This window comes from Chaetodon auriga, chromosome 2 (genome assembly GCF_051107435.1).
Source record: "Chaetodon auriga isolate fChaAug3 chromosome 2, fChaAug3.hap1, whole genome shotgun sequence".
Taxonomy (NCBI): Eukaryota; Metazoa; Chordata; class Actinopteri; order Chaetodontiformes; family Chaetodontidae; genus Chaetodon; species Chaetodon auriga.
The window spans coordinates 2,343,874-2,367,456 of record NC_135075.1 but is presented as its reverse complement, the minus strand read 5'-3'; the positions used below and the strand labels follow the sequence as shown (position 1 = coordinate 2,367,456).

At 38.6% G+C, this 23,583-nt stretch overlaps 1 protein-coding gene across 2 annotated transcripts in view; it reads right to left on the bottom strand.

Moving 5' to 3' along the window:
* The window catches only part of LOC143332315 (receptor-type tyrosine-protein phosphatase gamma-like), a 433,828-nt gene that overhangs the window by 129,632 nt on the left and 280,613 nt on the right, over positions 1-23,583 (bottom strand). For both annotated transcript variants that reach the window (XM_076749645.1, XM_076749655.1), the window contains exon 4: positions 20,738-20,886. In XM_076749645.1, the coding sequence (XP_076605760.1) occupies positions 20,738-20,886 (149 nt within the window). The remainder of the gene's footprint in view (positions 1-20,737; positions 20,887-23,583) is intronic.

The window sequence follows — 23,583 nt, the reverse complement described above, 5'->3', positions numbered from 1 at the left end:
TCTGAATTACCACCCACATCACAGATTAGTTCAGTGATTCAAGTAGATAAGATTGTTTTGTCTGATGCTAGCTCAGCTGGTTGACAAAACAATTGACCAATTCGAGATTTGCAAGATTAATATGGATATCATCTTTCTACAATGGTCACTAGCTTCCGAGATACATCCATAAAGAAAAGAATCAGAAATGATACGAGTGATGCTGTACATGTTGTTTTAAGTTGACTAATAATGACTCTGAGATTGACATATGTCTTAAGTTCTCATGAAAAAAGTTAAGCCTGCATGCCAACTTAAAACTATTTCAGTTTTACCTCACAAACAGAAAGTGGCTAACATGAGCATGCCAGGTTGAATGAATGACATGACACAAAATGGCATTCATTCTGATAATCAGGCAGGACATGATCATCCATAGATCCAGGTCCCTGGAATGGCTAATGAGTAACTTGATGTTAAACTATTTTTCAAAATGTTGATTTTTAACTGTTGTAACATGTAATGGGTCACTGTACCCCAAACTTCCCTGTATGCAGGAATAAGAGGTTACTGGTGAAAGCAGACATAATCCTTCCAATTTGAGTGTTACACAGTTGGCTTAAAAATGTCCACAACAAGTACTATTTTCAAAGTCTGGTGTGTGTGTGTGTGTGTGTGTGTGTGTGTGTGTGTGTGTGTGAGAGAGAGAGAGAGAGAGAGATCATCATCAAACACGGATGTGATGTAGTGTAATGTACTCAATGAAGCATTAATATGTGGGAAGGTAAGCACAGGAGACAGACTCTCACCATGAACAGGCTACAGTGATGAATCAGGCAGCCTGCACTGCTGACACCTTAATGCATCATTATTATAGATGTTCTAGGTGGTTTCTGAGGGAGGGGAGGACGAGCTGATTTAAAGCTAACAACCCTCCTGAAAAGTGAATGTACATGCATTCATTCTATGATGTTACAAAAGTCTATTATCTACCACTGTGAACTTTCCTCAGGCTGGAACTCAAAGAACAAAGCCTTCATCAGTTGTGTCTTTGAAAACTGGCCAAATCCACAAACACACTCTTTAAAATGTGTTGTATTGTCTTTTAGGGAGAGGACATAAATTGGAAATATAATTTACGAGTTGAATATAAAATGTCTTATCAAAGACAGCATTATGATACAACTTCCCTGACCTCCACACTTTTAGATTACACCATTAGATCCTCATCTGGGGGCCAAGACCAACCCAGGGAGGTCATAATATAAAAATGAGGGCTTTTTTTTTCCTCTTGGGAATTACTGAACAATGTTATCAGGCCTCTAATAATCTAAAGAAATCACTTTACTTTAACTGATAACAACTCCTCATTATTGTCTTTATAATGAGACTATGCTTGTGACAATAAAAACAAATTTCTTTGTCTAAACACAACTTGTGTTTACTTGCCTCTCTAGCAAATGTACGAATTAGAACTATTGTCTGCCAGGAACAAAGGTTGAGGTAGTGTAACATCAATAGTGCCAAAAAAATCTCTTAGATGGATGTTGCCAAAAAGCTTGTGACTTAGCTACAGGATATCTACTGTTTGTATCTAAACCTTCATCATGGAAATGGCAAATGGCAGTGTTCATATGAGTCCCCCAGGACAATGATGAAAATGCACTCTTCACAATCGGGATATCAGATTAGAAATAAAAGTGTAGAAGCCAAGGCCACCCTTCATTGTTTTAATATTTGGTCAAACTCTCTCAATATCTTTGGTATGACATCAAATAGGCGAGTGCAGCAGTGCTAAAATGACCAAACCTGTAGAGGGTGTCTACCTCCAGTTGGCACTGCCAACACAATGGATAATATTCAGAGCCCTTTATATACTGTACTATAAAACATGAATGTAAAATGCTGACTAAGTAGTTGTACATTTAAACATGTCAAGCTAAGGCTGTGATTTAGTCGAAGGTCTTTGTCTCTTGTTTTTTTGTGTTTAAGCTTTGACAAAATTCTGTCATTTTTAGCGAGAGTCCAAATAGTGTATTTGTGAAAAAAATAAAAAATTAAATAAATAAATAAATAAATAAATAAATAAATAAATAAATACTTTTGGCTGAGGGAGTTTATTTGCTTTTGATAAAATAACGTTGTGGCTCTCATTTTGGGCACACTTTATTGTAAAAACTGCACACTAAAAATCTTGTTGTGAGACTCATAAAGCTAACATGACAAGCAAGCCCAGAGGGGAGCACAGTGCTGCCTTGTTAACTCAGATCACATCACAAGTTGTCTCTTATTTTGCCAAGTTCAAAGTTTCCAATACACTGGTCAATTGCATAAAACCTGTGGGGCTTTGAAAGCTTATACCTTAGTTTATAGTGTTTGGCAGCGCTGTAGTTTGGGCTTTTGTGTTTTTACATATAAATGAATACCTGTGAGGCAGAAATTGCTCAAACATTGAGTGCCATCACAAGAGGAACGGATGCCCAGTGGCCTGCCGTCATTTCACACTGCTGTCTAACTCCAGTCATCATTTCCATGATACAAGACCTGAGGTTACAGATGGTGAAGCTGAAAATGATGAGGAAGATCAGTCACTTAAGGAACACCCTGCTGCCATTTTGGCAGCTGAGGTCAGCTGAGCAAGTTGCAGCCACCACAGATGACTGTGATAAGTTAAAAGTCTGTCCATTAAGCAAACACACCCAAAAACCTGTTTTTCATCAAGTTCATGTATAAAAATGAACATAATTGCATAGACTCATTGACTCCTTGATTGTGTTAGAATTCTCAGCAGAGCAGTAGTCCACCCTTGTACACACACAAGTTTTATATGACAATTTATTATGAAACTGTGTTTTAGTAAAAACTGTCTGTTGGTGTTGTACCTCCACAACTTTTGGAGTTTGTCCTTTTAAATCAAAACAATCTGACAATTTTAAATGGCAAGAGAATTATGATAAATTTGGAAATCAAATTTTCAAAGGTGTATTACTTTGGTGGACTTCCAGACAGACAGACAGACAGACAGACAAAACAAAACAATCAAAAGCAGCAACTTGTCGAAACAAGAACAACATTGTCATACACCCACAGCACCCCAAAATAAACAAAAGCGAACATCTAGGTTCCAAAAACAGGGACAACAAAATCTCAAAAATTGCTATTTAAGTGACTTTTTGAACAAGGATCTGTTTTTAATCTGTCTGATGTTGGCTGGGACCATATTCCTTGGAGCTGTATGTGTAACAACACTTTTTTTTTTTTTTTTTTGTATTACTGTTGGGTTATTTGAACTGAACTGAACTAAAATACGGTACACAATAAACGCTGTGTTGGAAAATTGACCCAGTCTGGGTCAATATAGCACGGATGCAATACTGGGCTAATTTTATCAATGGATGCCCTCTGGTTGACTCAGTGAATATTTTCTATTCTGTATACTCAAACAACAACAGCCCTTTGGCTTGGGTTGTTTTCTGCCAATAAATACTGGGTCAAGTTATCCCATTATTGCATCAGTGCAATATTGACCCATACTGAGATAATTGTCAACCCAGAAATTTTTAGTTTGTAGCTAGTCTGAACTTTTGTCAGTCCTCTTCCTATGCTGCTGTTTATTGAACCTGGATTATTCTATCAGTAATTTCTGTTGGTCATTATATAACTTTCATGTATGTTTTCATAGTCTCAGCAGTCAATTAAAGTTCGACATGGTGCTAATGTCATGTATTCAGCTGCATATTGTGTGAATGAATATACATTCAAACAAATGTCCAACTTAGTTTTAATTTGGGTTGACTTTTGACTATTTTAGGGGGTGCCACGTTGCTTACAATAACATGTTTTCTCTTTTAAATCTGCAGTTTCATGCCTTTGTGTTGGTCTTGATTTGGTGTCATCCACTGGTAGTGTAAAAAAACACACTGTGGTAGGCAGGATCTGACCTGGGGACAGTGAGATGAATGGGCTGAAGTCGTCACAAAGACTGCACCAATATTCTATAAACTCTGTAATGTGAAAAGAACAACATGCATGAACCTTGATTCCACGTTTATGACAGCAGACAACAACAGATGGAGTAATAATAATAATAATTATTATCTACATAAGGTGCTAGCTAAGCTTCAGTTTCTGTACATTTACATTGAAGAAACATTGTAGATGCACAATGTTTTTATCCCCATTTACAGAAATATCAATTTATATAGTAACATTTTGGTAATTTCTGCAGGATTAATTTCCACTGAATTAATATTAATTTCTTAAACAAATTCTCATCACGTCATTACTCTCATGGAAAGCCAACATTTCCACTATTTCACATTTAGATTAGCATTAGATTTATTTTTCCTTCTGCAAGGAAAATTGTTTTCCCTTCTATACAACCTCAGAGTATACAAATACATCAAACCGGACAGAATACATCAAATTTGACAAATACATACATGAATCTCACAACATACACTCACTACCAGCACAACATAACATTACATAGACAAACACAAGCTCTGGCACAATTGCATTACAGTCTGGATGTCCTATTCAACTTAGTTATGGCAGAGGGGACAAAAAAAGTTCCTCCTGAACTTCACTTTCTTCCATGCCAGCAACCTGTAATGGCGAACCAGATGAGAGGGCTACTAAGTGTGGGCCAGATCAAAGTAATGGATCCACTTGGACAATGTGGATGGATGGACAAGTGGATGGAAGTGGATGGACTTTTGTCCATGGACTTTTGTCCATCCACTTGGACAAAAGCTAAAGGTATGGTTACTCCCAAGGAAAGATAACCTTTCTTCTTTTCTTTCCTTTCTCACCAAAGAGAATACTTCCAAGTAAACGGAATCAGCATTTTTCCTCTTACTCATCAAGTAATGGAGAAATCAGCAGATAAAGAATATTTCATTACAATACATTACGAGAAAAAGTTCAAGAATATTCAGCCTTATCTTAGACTTTGGCTTTACTTTATTGATCCCAATTTGGGCAATTCTTTAACACAATATGTAGAGGGGGTGATAACAGGAGAGATGGAGATTTATAGCTGATATGATATTCACATAGCTATCACAACACTCACCACAAGGAAGAGTTATCACACTTATATGTCACAGTAATGATCCAATGACACACACATAATTACCAACACACATACACAGAGAGAGCAGTGTGCAGAGCAGGAGATTGTAGCCCTCATGCAGAGACAAAGACACAGACTTACATCCTGACAAAAAATATAGAAAATCAATAACTGTATCGACTCAGCAGACAGGACCTTGAGACACATCAGGCACACTCATACCGGAACACACTCAAAGACCACAGGATGGCCATTGATACACTAAAGTGAAAATGTGTGAAAACACAGTGACACTTTTCAAAAAGTGTCATTTGTGAAGCAAAGTTGGTCTGCAGTTTTAACTGTAATATGTCTATTTGTTTCATACTTTGAGTCAATGGCCAGCAATACTGAATTAATGCTTAATACCATGTCTGATGAAAAAGGACAACTCAAAAATTGCTCCAGTCTAATGGTCTAACCTCCATTCTAAATAAGTGGTCAAAGTAATCTAAACACGAGTTACACAATGACAGTATTGGGGTACCAATTAGATATGTATTGCGAGTCTTCAGTTTTGCGATTGTACAAGCACTGTGATTTGATAATCTGATTTATTGCCTGTGGTTTTTTCACTCACTTTTTTTAATACAAAACCATTGGAAAAAGTTGAGTCATACATTTCGAGGGACTGTCTGTGGAATCATTAATTATGATGCTGTAGGATTGACATTGCGATATCAGATATATAATCAGCCTATCATATCTCAGATAAGCAATGCTTCCTCCTTTGAGGGGTCTTTCATCGCTGGGATCAATTGCATTTATGTCAAACAGATTCTATGTAGTCTGCATTAACAAACAATTTCACCAGTACAGCAAGCTTATCCTTACATCTGAGAAGCTATTGCCCTTGTTATTTCCTTGGTCAGGTGATTTCCCAGAGTGTTGGGCACTTCAATTCAATATTCCTTTATTAGTCCCGCAAGGGGAAATTCCAAATTACAGCAGCATCAATAAAGTAGATAGAGTAATATAACAAGTGCATGCAAATTAAAAACAAGTATATACAAAAGAGTGGGAATTAAAAAAATAATAATAATAATAAAATAAAAAGAAACGCCATCTAAAAAATTGTAAAAAATTGTATTGAATTGCACATTCAAGTTCTTTGTGCTTATGGTAAAGTTTCAGTTTTTCTGACATTTTATTTATGGATCTTCTCCTCAGAGTTAGACCACTTCTCATTGTCAGTCTTCAGAATTCCTTCAAAGATCATCAAATTTGATTCATGATTTCACTCTTGCTATCGGATGGCGCAGAGCTTAGAAATCTGGGATTCAGCCTTAGGATTCAGGCTGATCAAATACTTAAGAATTCAGCATCTTTGGTACCTATCTCAGATTCACCTCAGATTAGCAATCTAGGGACAATATTACCAAGGACTACATTCATTTTAGTTGGACATCTCAAATTCAAGTGCTCAGGAAAGCATGATGGCAGCCATCTTTGCCTACTAGTGCTCTCTGTCAGTTAAGTCGTTTACCACGTTTCTGTAATGTACTGACCTCAGTTGAGAACTGGACCTCACAGTACTCTGCATTGTGGTCTATTTACATCAGCTGTTAACATTATTTGAAAGTCATAGTGCCACAGTGGAAAAAGAAAAAAAAAAGAATCTCCAACTGTAGCTTCAGCTTTGATTCTGCTATGAAGACAGCTATGAGTGAAGGTTCTGGGCTAATATCATGATTGTGATATTAGCCTCCATACTTCATTATGATACAAATAAAGGTGCATTTCTCTCCTCTAGTGTAGTGTTGTGTTCCATGTTATGAGCTTCCAATTTGTGTATGCAGGGGCAGATCCTGGATTTTTTAAAATCAGGGGCCACAAAGGGGCCATACTGAGTGGGGCACGTTATTATGCAGGAAGGCATCTGGGTCTGAGTATTAAACCTTTTATTCCTGCATTTAATCACTGTTTTTATGTGTATATATAACCACAGAACCTTCCTACCAGCACATCAACTTGAGGCAGAGGTGTCTCAAAGACTAACACAAATTTCAAGCTCCAGACAACAATATTATTTACTGGGGAGGATAGTACAGGATCGGCCTGAGCGAGGGCTATACAGCTTGGAACATCTTGTGTATATACACTACGACATGTTACCTTCCAACAGTAAACCTAACATTAGACAGAACTTCAAAATTTTAGCTAAAATGTTGAATCATAACTTGCTGGCTTGCATGGTGTTGTTACAGTCACATTACTTCTGAGAGTCTCTTCGTTTGTGTGTGCAGTCAAAAATCATGCAGTTGATTTGGTCTCCTCCAGGGTCTGGTGCAGGTGTAAGCTTTGTGTCAGTATTTGTACTCAGCATCTCATACAGGGACAGACTACCCAGACCAGCAAAGACTTCCTGCCAGAAAGCCATTCTAACATTTGGTTAATGTTGTGAACTGGTTGTAGTTAAGATAAGATAAGATAAGATAAGATAAGATAAGATAAGACAGGACTCTATTGATCCCACACCAGGAAAATTTGGTCGTTACAGCAAGCAGGTTACAAAAAGCAAGCAGAGTAGCAGTTGTGAAATTCTCACAGTTTGGTTAGGTTTAGGCAAATAAGCAGTCACAGGCAGCATAGTAGCATAACAAAAGACTTCTGAGGCAGACCTCTGCCCACAGGAAATGTCATCTAAGTCTCTCCTCTGCTTCAAACCATAAGACAATGATTCAAAAACATGTGTCCTGACAGAAACCTCTGAAAACTCCCTTTATTCTTTTCATCTACCTCCGAGTGTCTCATGGGACAGCTCTGTTGCCTCAGGATAGAAATGTAAAGCAGGAGGTACTCCGGGTTGGCGATGCTGCCACGACCCTGCTGAGAGTGCTGTGAGACTGGGCACAGCAGCCTATGATCAGCCCCGAGGGACTGACAGATCTGAGGTGACATAAGCAAGGCTTTGTGGGAAAACAGACAACATGCACCACATGGAGTGCACATCCTTGTGAGCAGAGAGAGCAAGTACATCAAGAAGATGGTTTGATGCAGTCTCTCTCGGTTTAAGCCACGCTATGGGATTTTGAATTTTTCAGCCCTTCTCGCAGTAGGAGAAAGGGCGTCCATCAAAGAAGGTCATACGATGTAGTGTTGTCGACCACTGATGCAACACACAAACACACACACACACACACACACATACACACACACACACACACACACACACTGCCTTTCATCTGTCTCACTCTTACAACTTTACAACACAGATAGGAGGTGCAGGGACAGGGCTGTATAATCTGGGTTATGAGATATATTTAGAGCTTCAATCTTACACCATCTATCTTAAAAACCCAATTGAAATGCATTATGTGAGAAATGGTCCTGAGAGTCAGCTGTGACTTTTTCAATTTCATGAGTGTTACATTTTCATAAAAGCAAGAGGAGCGCAGGAAATATTGCTTTTGCCCAAAAAAGAAAAAAAAAAAAAACACAAAAAAGGTGTTGAGGGTCGCCCTATCAGCAAGCTAGATTATTAAAAATCTCATAGAACAGGCTCGGCAACTGGGACAGCATCTATTTGCCCTCTAGGCAACATTGGGCTTTTAAAGAATGACTGTGTTTTTTTGGTGTCATTGAGGACAGGCACTGGGAAATATAACATTATGTTAGGAATGGCATGTGTTCTCTATCCGGAGGGAAGGCCAATCATAAATAAAAGAGAAATAAATATAAAAAACAAGGGAGTGCAGCCTGGCAGTCATCTATTATCTTTGAAGGTTTAATGGAATGTAGCTGGCTGAGAGAGAGAAAGAGAAAGAACAAAAGCAAAAGGGAGAATAAGAAAGAAAAGGTAATAAATGAAGAGAGCACAAACAGCATAAAGGCAGAAGGGCTGGATATAACAATAAGACACGTAAAACTCCACAGATACCATTACTAATAAGATCAACAGCACAGAAAAACAACCCTCATCACCATAATGTGGTTATGCACAGAGAACCTACATGTATTAGCCTGCAATATCCAGCACACTGATTTACTTACTTGTGTTGTGCTGAGGAGAGTAGAACAAATTCTGTTTTTCATTAGCTCTGTCTATCTGTCAGTGTAACAGCAAAGTCCCTCTGCACCCATCCACTCCATATTCCTTCTCTCATGTCACTGACATGCTGCTGCATCACTACTGATAGCTGACTGCTCACCTTTCCTGTCATGCACAAATGCACTTCGCACACATACTTATTGATGCCTACAAGCATTCCATTCATAAATACACTTAACTGAGACATACATAATGACTATGTTTCAGTTACAGAAATATGCTATCAATTAGCTGAAAAGTAGAAAATTACATTTTTGAAAAGTTTTTTGAAGACATGCCAATACTTTTCAGTGTCCTTTCCTGCCAAACTCTCCTCACCAGAAATACAACTTTGTTGACCATTTGTTTAAACACTGAAAAGTAGAGCCTACCCAATGTATCAGCTGAGCTGATGTTATTGGTCGAGATGGGCATAACACATTGATACAATACATTGTATTCAGTGCATATTTTGGCCAAGAGGTATTTATTCAGAACAGATGCCAAAAACTGGCAATAAAATTACTAATGCTTCTCTTGTGCTTTACATGTGTAACTGTGACATGAAGCATGAATCTTTTTTCTTTTGATTTACAAAGGCAACTACACAGATAGCCCAACACAACGGTTGTGATCCTTGCAAAAAAACAAAAAAAAAAAAACATGGACAGCAGGACTGTTGTTGAACGTGTCCAGTGTAGAGACAGTGATGAAGAACTGAAGCTGCTGCAGTGCTGACATGCTGCTTTCTCTATGTAGCTGATGTAGACAAGATGTGCCACCAAGAGTCATTGTTGGTTACTTTAAAGCTGGGCTGCCCAAACTGGGGCATGTGGTCCAAAGTAGGCCTGCAATAAGGCTTGACTTGGCCCACCAGATGTTTCTAGCCAAAAAAATATAATAAAAATGAATTTGAAAAATGTCTAACGTACATTACTGTTTATGCTGTTTTATGTTTGTGAGATAGAAATTATCTTTAATTTTTAATTATTTGTCATAACTGGAGCCACCAGAGTAACACGTTGCACAGAAAGTCAGTCAGTTAAGGAAGTTGGGACGCTAGTGCCATTTTGCATCTTAACAATACAACACAATAGGTGTTTGCCTTTGGTTCATGGACAACCAATTAGGTTTAAGTTTTTGCCCTCAAGGGAAAAAGTTTATCGTGCCAGTGGCAGTGCATGATGATATGTAAAAATATAAAAATGGTGCATTTTCATACTGAAAAATTTAATCTATAATGAAAGTAAGCTGATAAGTAAATTGAAACTGTTCACGTGTCTGGTAATTTGGCCAAACAGTGTTTTGTAGCTCCTAAGGGAGAAATTAGAACAGGTTGTGTCCTGTGTGTAATGGGTTTGCAGTGATGTTTCTAACTCTGGAGATGTATACATCCTGATTGGATGGCAGGTTGGCATCCAGTTATTTTTTTCTGCAGTCATAACTGTCTGTTGTAGTCTTTTCGTGCCCTGTTTGGTGACTGATCCAAACCAGGCAGTGATGGATGAACAGAGAACAGACTTGACGATTGCATTGTAGAACTGGATCAACAGCCCCCGAGCCAGGTTGAGCTGTCTGAGCTGGTGCAGGAAGTACTTCCTCTACTGGCCCTTTCTGATAGCTATGTCTATGTTGGAGACTTACTTTAGGTCTTGGCAAATACTGAATCCCAGAAATATGAAGGTTACCACAATAGACACAGTTGTGTTGAGTATGTGATGCGAGGCAGTGTTGGAGGGCTCCTCCTAAAGTCCACTGTTGTGCCTAGAGTTCTGAGTGCGGTTGGCTCCAGATTATTTTGACTGTACCGGGGCCAACCTCCTGTCAGTGTTGCACACTCATCAGCCCAGGTCGTCTGCAAACTTCAGGAGTTTAATAGATGATACTCCTGAGGTGCAGTCATTTATGTAGTGTGCCCATGGTCAGCATCTTTCAACAAAAGATGCATATGTTTGCTTTATACATACCTTATTGTCATGCATGGATATTGCAGAGATAAATATCTCTGATTTCACAAGCACTCAAATGAACTTTTAAAACGAGTCTACACTTCTCAGCAGAATTACCAAGATAGGGTAATTTTCAAATCTGAAGTTGATTTCCCTAGTGTTCTGAAACAGACCGAAACCAACAGAATATATCTGCCAACTTGTGGGCATACTGGCCTATTATTACCTTATAAAATCATTACTAAGTTAGGTTGATCAAGTAAGTAAACAGTTGCTTATCTATACATTCAGCAGACACTCCAGTATTCACTCTTCTTACAGCTCTGTTTTGGTCTCTACAAACTCCTGCTCCCCCCCCCCCACCCCGTTCATATTAAAATATTGATTTGCACAGACTACACTACAGACTACATGACACACAACGCAACTGGGACCAGCAATCGATGTCACATTAATAACGAATCAATATTGTGCCAGTTGGTGTGTATGGCTTCTTTTGCTTCATATCAAGTTACTGTGACTATGTTTCATAGATTGCAACCTTCAATGAGTAAAATGTAGTCCATTTCTGACTGCCATGTCAGCAAGGAACTATTATCTGTAGATATTTTTTTCCCACCTCTGAACTATGTCTGTTGAATTGTATTGATATCCTCATGGACAGACCCACATCACTGTATGTGCCTTTGTTGACATGATTTGAGCTGACGCAATGTGTTAAATAATCATGATGGTTGTAAAAACCTCAGAGAATTCGATTTTTTTTTTTTTTTTGTATTGTTCAACAAATATAGGCCAAAGATATTTACTAGTTCAAATGAAAGATGGTGTTCATGCTGAGCACATTGATTCCAGTGTTATTTATTTTGGAATTCAGGAAATGACTGCTATCAGGGAAACAAGTGTTAACAAAAACAGAGGAGTATGAAATGAGCTTCATTTTTATTATGCGTCAGAAAGGTGTTGTAGTTCCAATATTGTAAGTAAAAGAAGGGGATGAACCTTTGAATTCCCTCCTGCTTGGAGCTCTGCCTCTGTGTTGGTGGTGGGTGAATTAGGAGTTCATTGTCCTCTGGTGTGATTAAACAATGAACAAACATCGGTTTAAACATCTGCACCACAGTTTGTGGAAGCTCAGTATTCAATGCATTTTGAACCGCAGTGTGAAAAAACAAAACAAAAAAACCACACTGCAGGCACTGATGGAAACAAACTGTTTGCATACGGTGCTTTGCAGACAAATCGTGTGAAGAAATGAAATTTGCTACCCAGTGTTATCATTATTCATCTGATGATTTAGGGGCTGGGATGAGCTTTCCATTTCCGACGCAGTAAAGGTTGATGGGAAATAAAATCCCATTCATCACTGACACATCTTTATCTGTGATACCTGCGGCAAAGCAAAGAGAGGAAGTGTGTGTGTGTGTGTGTGTCTCTGTGTGTGTGTGTGTGTCTGTGTGTGTGAGAGTGGGTGCACAAACCCCCCAAATCCACAGACACAGACACACACACACAAACACACACACACCACCCGTGCTCTCAGCCCCCCTATCGCGTGTTAATTTACAGTGCCTCTCTTATCTAGGCAGGTGGGTAAAAGCTGGCAGAGCAAGTTCTGGAGCCACACACATTCTCGTCCCTTCCCCCTCCATCTTTTCATCCTTCACTCCTCGTTTATCATGTCTGGGAGGCTTGGGAGGGGGTGGAGATAAAAACGAGCCTCAGCAAAAGGCACTCGGACTGAATTGATAGCTTAGCACCTCGGCCAGCTAGCCCTGATAGCACTCTCACCTACTCCTGGGGAATGGACACGGGAGGAGCCATAGTGGGAGGTAGCCTTAGATAGATATACTGGTTAGCTGCTAATGTACGCTGGGGCCGAAATTTTAATACATATCTGCATTCACTCTCTGATGTAATGCCGGTATATGGTTTCAGATTTTATGATTGATTTCATATTTATGGTGGAATGGATGAACATTCACTTGGGATGTCTTTAAAAAATCCTTGAAGTGAACACCATTCTTAAGGGGGACTTTAATAGGATTCCCGTGGATGGATTTAAGTTTGTTTTGTATGTATGTAGTAGTTGTTACCGTAATAGGAATTTCAGAACTTATGTACATATTTGGAATTAGAATAAGGGTCCAACAGCCATGACATCAGTTCAAAGCCTCATTGTGGACAGTGAACTCAGGGTTATAATTATGTCCCCTTCACTCAGAATATGAACTCTCTGTACTAGAATTGTCTGTATAAATTGCTCAAAAAATGTGTTGGCTGGAAAAAGGAGGATTCAAAGAACAAAGCACATAAAATCTCAAGTGAAAAAAATAAAAAATTACTTATTATAAGTGTACTGAAGTATATTTAAATATTGCAAAGTATGTTTCCAATACACTTATGCAGATTAAAAGTACATAAATGTTATGCTGTCATGACACTAAAGTTATGGAAGTATAACTTACATTACTTTATCAATGTATTTCAGAGGTGCATGAGCAAATCTAAAACAGTCAGTACAACTGTCAGGTATACTTAACACAACTTAACTTGGACTTTTGATTAAATACTATTTAAGTGTACTATGTACAAAATTTGTGGCACACTTTAAGTACACTATTTACTAGTATTTTTTCGAGATTGTCCAAATCTGTCTGGTGTCTGATATAATGATACATCAAGATACTGAAGTGTCTGGTCATTAGTTCTGAATCAGGTATGTTAAAGTGCAAGTAACCAAAGAAGAAATTGTAGATTTACAAAAAAAAAAAAAAAAGTCCAGTCATTGGAATTTTTCGGGATATTTTTTTTTTTAGCAACATCTCATGGTATTTATAAGCACATGGAGTTTGCTCAGTTGTTGTGGAGATGGTTCAGTTGTTATCATGTGACCCAAATATGAAATTTATGATGGTGGGTAAAAGCTATGCAAAATTTCCCGTAAGTGAAAGTGTGGTAATGTTGGAGTGGTGTTTGTGTCCACATGATGAATGAAAGTCTGATATAGCTTCTCCTTTGAGCTTTGGTTTGGTCTCCAGCAAGTCTTGAGAAAAACATCTGGCTCTTCAGCAGTTACATGTTCCTGTGTTTTCACCATCGAATTGTTGACTTTGTTTGTCTGCCATTAAGTTGTACAGTTGATTTACCAGAGCATATTTGTTGCAAACTGTGGAGATTCATAAGTGCTGTAAAACATGCAGCCAAAACAATAGGTTAAAAAGCCTTGTTGTTGCTTTTGTCAACAATTGTCAGAAGGTTTTGGTGTGAAATTGCTGCTGTTAGATGAAAACTTCACAGCTTGGTTTCTGAGTAGGGGCTATTTTTGAAATCATACAGTGTTTAATTTAGAGTTTCATGGACTTTTTAAAGGCCCATTACACAATCATGATACTTTAGATGAGGGGTCATGAACTGCATTTGTCCAGTGTCTACATTTTCTAAGCAGACTCTGAGGGGGCCAGACTTTCAAATAAATAAAGAAACAATTAAGATAAAAATAGGCCTAATTAGGCTAATATTTGTTATTACTACTACATCATATTGGTGAGAACAGACCCCTAAATGACATGGAAAATTATATCTAGATACTTAACTAGAGCTCTTAGATCTCTGCTAAAGAAGCAGTCAGTGGTCAATATAAAACCCAATGTTAAAAAACCAATCAAAGTCTTTATCTCAACAAAAAACTCCTCTTTGGGATCCCAGGACACATACAAAAATATTCAGTTTGGGACAATATAACAGTTGGCCAACGAATTTTAACCAACATCTCTTTTGTCTTTTGTCTTTCTTTTTTGGGTTCACAGAGTATAGGGGATGGAGATGGAGAATAATTCTGTCCAAAGGGTAAACTATTAATTTGTTTTGTTGTTTATTGCCAGGGGTGCCAAGTCAATCGATGATCACTCTTAGGACAGACTGGGCCTCTTCCATTGCTTAGTAACTAGATGTTCATTCATATTTTGCAGGCCCAACAGGAAGCTTTGATGGGCCTGAAATGGCCCATGGGCTGCCAGTTGACAATCTAGGCCAATTATGAATAACTGAAAATCAAGAGATGTAGACAGTGAAGAGTTCATGTAGTCGGCACAGAAAACATATGAAACCATAAGGAGTCAAAAAACAGTGTGGTACCAGTTATCTTAGCTTTGCACAAAGACGAACAATGAAGTTCATCAGGCCAACATATCTTAAAGTAAACTGGCTCAAATTAGTTGAGATATTCTATTGTTCTATTGTTTCTGGGTCCCCAGAACTCCAGGGGCTCGAGGGCAGTAACCAGCCTTGTCTGGTCAGTTGCCCAGCCTTGCTTCAGCGCAGTTACATCACTGTTGGTGGGGAAACAGCACCAACAATCAAACAATAAAACTCAAGTGATTCCCTGTGCATGCTAGTATTATGTGTGTCTCATTGTGCTATTCTGTGTACTCTAGGGATATGACACACAGTATATACTGCATGCAGATTATTTGCTCTTAAGACAAACTGAATAAAGCCTGACATATATTTTCTGCTCCCCTCCAAACAAAGAAATCCCTGATTAAGTTAGTTTTCCCACCGTAACTTAACCTTGGGCTTGGTTTGACAATTCGAGTTCGACCACACAACCTCCTGCTAAAGAATACCTGTGAGCGATTTCATACATGTTTGACTTTCGATGCAAAGCACATAACAGTGTAAGAAGAATGTACAAGACACAGGGGTGTGCATACATGCACGGGATAAGTGACACACTCCAGCTGAAGACGTGTGCTGTGCTGCCTGGCAATGCTGTGCTTGGCATATTAACCACAGCATTACTGTTTAAAACAGCAGGTAGAGGAGCAGCGGGTCCCTACTTCATCATGCTATTCAAGGGCCCTATTAGGCTACAATTACTAAATGGCAAGGCTTGTAAATCATACATCATTCATGTGGAGCACTCGCATAAAGCACAAGAACACCCCTCTCAGTGCCACCCACTGCAAGACTAAGCTGCTGAGAGGTACTGGGTGAGAGAAAAGGAAAGAAAATGGAATAGCAAAGGGAGGAAAAGAAAAAAAACAAAGAAAAATAATACAAAGAAAATGTAAGGAAAATTGTATAAAAAGACAGGACAACATAGAAATATAGATACGAAAGAAAACTACATGGGCTTTCATCTTGTGCCACTCTTATGACAATATATGAGATACACAAGACACCCGATAGCTGAAAAAGCAGACAGAAACTTGTCTGATGTACATTTCTGTTTTTTTATGACAGCAAGACTATCAGCTTGTTCAGTGTGTCTCACATTTTGATATTCCAGATGGATGTAGTATTGCAGCTTGTAGGTGTCACACTTGTGCCGATGGAGAAAACAAGTCAGCAAGGGGTTGAACTCAAATGCAGAGTCAAAGCAGGTGAAACTCAGACCACACAAAAAGGCAATAACAAAAGGCTTATGGGAGGGTGAGGCAAATCCAAAGAAATAAGCTTAAACTGGCAAACAATTCCAAAGAAAAGGAGCAGAATTTCGAGTTCCAGAAAAAGCGAGGTTCAAAGAAAAAACAAAGCAAAAGTCCAAAAACACTGGAAAACACCAGAAAACACTGCAAAGGGCAAGGATACTTAACACACAAGGTACAAGAACAACCTGGCAGAGACGGAGGGAAATGAGGTGAATGAGGTACACAAGGAAGTTCTTTTCAACATGAAACGGAGAATAACAAAACTTACACCCAAAACCATGACAGTAGGGGTCGCTGACAGGGATCTAGTCTCATCTTCTTGATGTAAGAGAAGACATGTGTTTCAGTTTGATGGATTGGGGCAACTGTAAAAAGCATTGCTGATTTTACTCCTAAGCATACAACATGCTTGTACCAATGTTTAATAATGCTGGTGATAGGCTAACTAACGTTACACATCGTAGAGGCGTGCAGGAAACACACTTTCTTACACCCAGAGATGGGGCACAGTTTTTTTTTGTTATTGTTGTTCTTTACAATCAACTGCTTATCTGCACAGTTAGCAAAGTGAATGTTGTGCTGTCTTAGTTAGCCAGTGTAGCTATCCTGTATCAGAATTTATTCACAACTTCGTCCATAGGCACATCCTCTCCTCGCCATCACAGAGATGGATTCTGCCACCAAAGTAGAGAGCATTTGTGATGGCAAACATGGTGTTGCTTTCAGACCGACAGGTAAAAGGAGAGAAATGTCCTGAAGTTACACAGTGGTCAATTGTCGGGCTAGCTGCTCTTTAGCACAGACAAAGTAAGAGGTCTCACTCTGCAACTATTTCCCAAAACCACAAACATTGAATTAGGCAAAACTACATGCTACAAAAGTGTATTGTTGTCCCATCTGTGGTATAATAAACAGTAAATGAATCAAAGTCAGTGCCCCATATGCTATTTTCCAAGTTACTGTAGCTGTCCTATGCTTTCATCATACGGATTTGGGTGTGGTTTCATGTAAAGTAGGTTGGAAAAGCAATAGATGCATCCTGTAGTGCAGGTTCTCTGTATATACACTTATCTCATGCCCACAAATTAATTTAAACATGGGAATAAATTGTATCTTGTATGCACACTCCATTCTAGCATTCCAAGTACTGAATGCAGTAAAACGTGGCCTTGATATATATTTTATTCTGTCTATGGCCACCCCGAGGCTCCCTAGAATACCACAGCTGTGGGTGGAAAAACATGTTCTGACGCCCGTGTCAATTATGTATGTGCTAACACTGCCTACTGTTTACAGTGTGTGTGTGTGTGTGTGTGTGTGTGTGTGTGTGTGTGTGTGTGTGCATGCATGTGTGTCCATAAATTAATTGTCTCTACTCTTCCTGCAGAGATAACATTGTGCAGTGTTGCAGGCAGGCAGTGAAGTTGAACCAGGAGCTAGACAGCAATCAAACTGTGCTCCTTTCTCACTGCTGAGGCTGTGTCTGTATGAACTACGATTAGAGACCGCACTGAGAGAGTTTTACAGTGACAACATGACAATAACAAGTTGACAATGTGATGAAGTGAAAAAATTTACACACAGTAGGAGTTTCTAAACAGAGAGCTTGACAACAGTAAATATTTCCTTTAAAAATCAATGTAATTGCATTGATTAAATTAGCTTTCAAATGATGCATTAACTAAAAGTAAATAGTAAATAAATAAATTATTAAATTGAAAGAATATTGCCTTGATTGGTCTTTAATTGATGCCTTAATAATTGGAATATTTTGGAATGAAATCAATGAAAGAAATCATAAAGTAATCTTAAAACGTTGAAACTTATACACTTGGTACAAGAATCTGCACAAAATCATACCTTTCAGCAGCTTCACTGCAGCATCACATCAGTATCACTTGTGGGCTTAAAGGACTGAGCAGGTAAGCCATCCTGACAATATTGAATCTGGCACAAGGCAGAGGTGTGTGTGTGTGTATGTGTGTGTGTGTGTGTGTGTGTGTGTGTGTGTGTGTCTGCGTGTGCACCTGCATGCGCTTCTGGAGAAATAGGATACCTGACTGACAGGCTCAGTCGATATGATAAAACAGGCTTTCACTGGAATTTCATACAAGTGCTACATGGAAACTTTTCCTCACTGATATCTCACTGCTAAATCAATTGTGATAGAATATCATAAGTGTGGCAATTTTAAAGCAGCAACTCCAGAAAGCTTTGTCATGCATCCATATAGGAGCTTTGTGCTTTCAGTAGTATCTTTGAATTCTTCTCCCGCAGGCAGATTTTTCTAAACTGAGTAGTGATGTATCATTTACATACAGAGCTATCTGAACCACTGACACAAAGGCACCTTTATGCAACTTTGTGGAAAGGTTTGGGAGGAAAAAAAGAGTTTAGAGAGGAGAAGATTACAATATCAAGCTGAACTGTCAGCATGCTGATCTTCCAAATGCCAAACAATGCATATTCATCTGTTTGGTCGGCCACAGCAAAGAGGCAGTGCTCTAGCACAAGTCCAAACAGAGATGGCTGACATTTCAGCATTTAAAAGAGTGACAGCTGCACATAAACAACATGCAAATAGACACAGAAAGACTCTAAGAACGACCCACACACAGACACTCACATTTACACACTTGGCATGTTGCAATAAGTTTATTTATAGGATTTTAAAATACTGTCTTTTAATGCCAAAAATTAAGGTTGAGACATGAGGCCTTAATAGCTAAAATCACTCACTTGCTTGTGGGTAATGCAGTCCATTCTCACTCCAACTGCATCAAATATGGCAACTTGGTCAGTGGCCCTATGCTCCAAACTGTGACACCATAGGAACTCCTTTAGCATAATTTCTGGAGGCACCCCTCTAGCAGAATGTTTTGATCGGTCATCAAAGTCAGGTGTCACAGAATAAAGAGCAAGAAAAATCGATGTAGGGAGGGGTTTGGAGTAGCTGGATGCATCAAATACACACACAATAAACTGTTAACCTGTCACTCTGCTTCTGAGTCAGCTTTTGAGTCCTAACAGCTTTACCTAGTATGTTTTACAGTTTTACCTAAACATGAGAGACAGACTGGGCTTGGGTGGGCCTGTGCCACCCAATTTTGTTCAAGAGCCACCCATTTGAAAGACAAATGAAATAATAGAAGTCATACTCAAAGGAGAAAATCAATTGTGATTAGCTATCTTGTATAAAGGCAAAACAATCAACCCCCCACAAATTGGGAAACAGAGCTCTTGTTCAGTTTTTTTCAAGAGGCTGTGCCACACAGAAGATGAGGAGCAGTCTCAAAGCCAACCCTTACAGGTGCACCCAATCTCCAAAACGACAGCCATGCTAAATAGAAGAAGATGGTTCTCCTCAGCACTGCTCAGATTGCTCTTCATAAAACCCTGCTGCCTCTGATGCAAGATCCAGTTCAGGTGACAGATGGCCCAATAAGAGGCCTCTCTGTGGTAAATAAGCCAAGCTGTCAGCCCAAACTACTCACTTGTCACTATCCACTCAGAGATATTTAATAATATACAATAATACATCACCTGACATGAGTTAAGATAGTTACCTGCTTGGCATTTGGCCTGTTCTGGTGTTTCTGTTTCAGAAGTAGTTTGTTCGGAACTTATATTGCCTGCTGCACCTGTCATAACACCTGTCCTATATGATTTAATGGGACAGAACAGAGGCCTTGGTTCTACCAAGCTTACTTGGCATTAAAATTATCCTTGTATCACCCAGTAATCTGCAAGGCCAACCCATTACAATATTTCTGATATATAGCTGTACTTCTGCTACTGTAAATATTGCCAAGTGACAAACACCTTAAAAGAGAATCTTATTTCCCCAGAAAAACATAGCATTTCAAGTAATTTAACTTGTAATGTTCATGTCTACTTGCCAATTTTAAACAATATTGTCCAGTAAGAGGTTATTCTACTCTAAACGTGTATATTAGGGGATATGTTTGCCTTGATAGATAGGTGCCTCAGCCTTCTACACGCAGCCATGGTCATCCTACAACAACTTTATCCAGACACAGATCTTTGTGCAAATTTCTGGTTCCAGTAGCCAACAGACCATGCTAATTCCAGATTACCAGAGCTTCAGAAGTCTACTGAGGAGTTCTCAAAATCTACACCCACATCTACACTGATATGAAAGAAATGTAACAATTCACTGTCAGATTTGGTTCATTCCTCCAGTTGAGTTTTGGTAGATTGTGCTTACCTCCACGGGGTAACGCCAGCCGTTGATGCTGTGTTCAGAGCCTTCAGATCCATTGCTTGGACCCCAATGAAACTCCACTTTTTCTGCTTTAAACCTCCCTGGTAGCCCTGCTCCCCGGACAAAGTAATCATCTTTCAACATAATGGCCACTGGAAGAAAGGCAGAAAGACAGAAAAACAGAGACAGAGCAGAAAGTCATGAGTGGTCATACATCACTGAACATCTTTTTCAACATACATAGTAATTGTTCCTCTCAAAGACACAGACAACAGAAAATTGATGTCTGCTGATGCGAAGGCAGATTTCCCAGATAGCTAAGTGTGAGACCTCTTTAAGGTCTGAAGTGACACAGACACGAACAAAAGGATGTATTCTGATGACATTCTAAAGGTAGATAAGTGTTTATCTTTTAGATTTACTCGGGGGAAGACATGCTCACACGAGACCATTTCTGTCATAGTCTGTGAGCCTCTCCGCCAAGTTCTCAAATGAGAGGTTAGATTCCAATCATTCTCTTCAGCCAGCACAAACTAATCATTGCAGCCACCTCCTTCCCATACTTAATCAGACATGACTGTCAGTCATGAAGCATCACATACACATGATAACACATTATCAGGACCTCTTTACATACTCTGTGCCAATAAAATGTTGCTAGCACAGAACATGAAAATGCTCAGGTAAAATAGGAACTCTGCCGTACCTCAACTAGAAATCTTTAAAGGATAGGTTATTATCACTCAGGCATTATTTTAGATTAGATTAGATTTGACTTTATTGTCATCTTCAGAGTGCAACACAGAAGCAACAAAATGCACTACAATTTCCATAGCTTTGTTCATAATTTCTATCAATAATGTGAACATTGTACCAATTGCTGACTGACAATTGGGACAATTGCGGGCTTTTAAGTGGGTGTGCTGTAGAAAGCAACATCAACGTCAAAGTTACTTTCATAGTAGGTTTCACAAGTTTTATTCACAAGCGCTTTGTGTTTTCCATTATTTTGCCCTAGCCCACACAACCAAAATAAATAAATAAATAAATAAAATACTAAAATAGGAAGTAACTTGTACTTCAAGTAATTTATTAAGTCCTATTTTATTCTTACATGAGTAGGTCTTTCAATTGGCAATTTTCACTTTTACTTGTCATTTTTTATGGGAGTGATTGTACTTTTACTTGACTATAGATATTCAGTGTCATTTCTACTCCTCCTTACCAAATTTTATGCATGGACCGAGTCATGATCGTAGATTTTATAAACTGAATTTGGTACAAATCCATTTAACTGGTTTAAAGTTAAAAAAGGTTTTCACATTTGTTGCGTGCCCTACTGACAGAACATCTCAAGACTGCATAGTGAAGCTTTGACATAATATCTGAACACATGTACCAGGTTCGGTTACAATTGCTTCAGCTGCTTTTGATCCATGAATGTTTCTGTAAAACTGAACGGAAATAAACAAGTCTGTGAATGTATAATTTCAAAATGGATGGATGTATAGAAATGTCCTCAACAATTCTAGATCAAGGACGTTTGCCATTGATCTTGACTCAGTTTCAAAAATGAGAGATTCAACTGCTGAAAGAGTTTTGACTTTATGCATGCAGTTTTCAAGATAATTGAGAAAATGTAAACTTGATTGTTGTTGGAATTTTCAATCCACCTGCACATTTTGATGACTTTTGGTGTTAGGTTTTTGCTGTGTGAACACTTTTAGCAGAGAAAAATCAAAAAGAATAAGGACGAGTTAAAACAAAAAACAATAGTTCCAGTAGTGAGCATCGCTGCTTGGACCCCTAATAATGTTTGATATCAACTCTATCAGAAGGCAGTTCATTAGATCCGCCTGTGGTACAGGTTAATGTGATACAGACAGCTATATAAAAAAACCTGTCATCATGTCTGAAATTTGTAGTTTATTTGTATTATTACATTCAACTGTTCAATGACAGTTGTTGTCTATTAGTTATTTGTTACAGTGCAATGGAAGAAATGTATGTACATTTTGAGTAATGGAATTTTAAGTGTCCCATGGTGCACTAAATGCCGTTGTTGACTCTGTATATAGACAACTCTGTAGAAATCACTTCATTTTGGTTTTCTGTGCCTTGAACTCTTCATCTTATACAGTCATGATATATATTTTGGCAATGAGTCAAAAGCCGCAAAATTAGGGATTCACAAAGCGCGATAAGTAGCCTTGGTCCTGGTCAAAACATCACCATGGGCAACTGAAATCTCAATTGCAATCATCATTGAAGTCCATTACAAATCAACAGCACAAAAACTTGTCTTGAGCTACCTTAGCTCACTTCCTAGCAAGTCAGTGTGGAGGAGCTGAGGGAGCGGAACTCTACTAGGTGAGATTAAAATGATTAAATGACACAGCTCTGAACAACTTCGGATAATGCAAGTCAGGGATAATGTACTGTCCTAATGAAACTGTCTGAAATGTGATATGCCAGTGTATTAGGGTTCAAGCCCTTCATCATCTTCTTCTGCATCTCCTTATTTTTCTGCCGTTATGGCTCAAATTGCCATGAGCTAAAATGAGTTAGAAACATGAAATTTATGACTCAAAATTATGGGCTTCCTAAGAAATTGGAGCCCAATTGGCCAGGTGGAGACGCTGTAATTAAGGTTCAAAACTAAAGACCATAAGTGTCTGCCATTATGAATTTTCTGACATTTTTAATTTTTGGAAAAAAGTAATAACTTCAAACTTTAAACTTTATTTATTTATATGGCACTTTTCATACGTAAAAAGCAGCACAAAGTGCCTCACAGAGGCTAAAAACAACAAAGAAGAAAACCCAGCCCTCCCACCCCCATAAATACA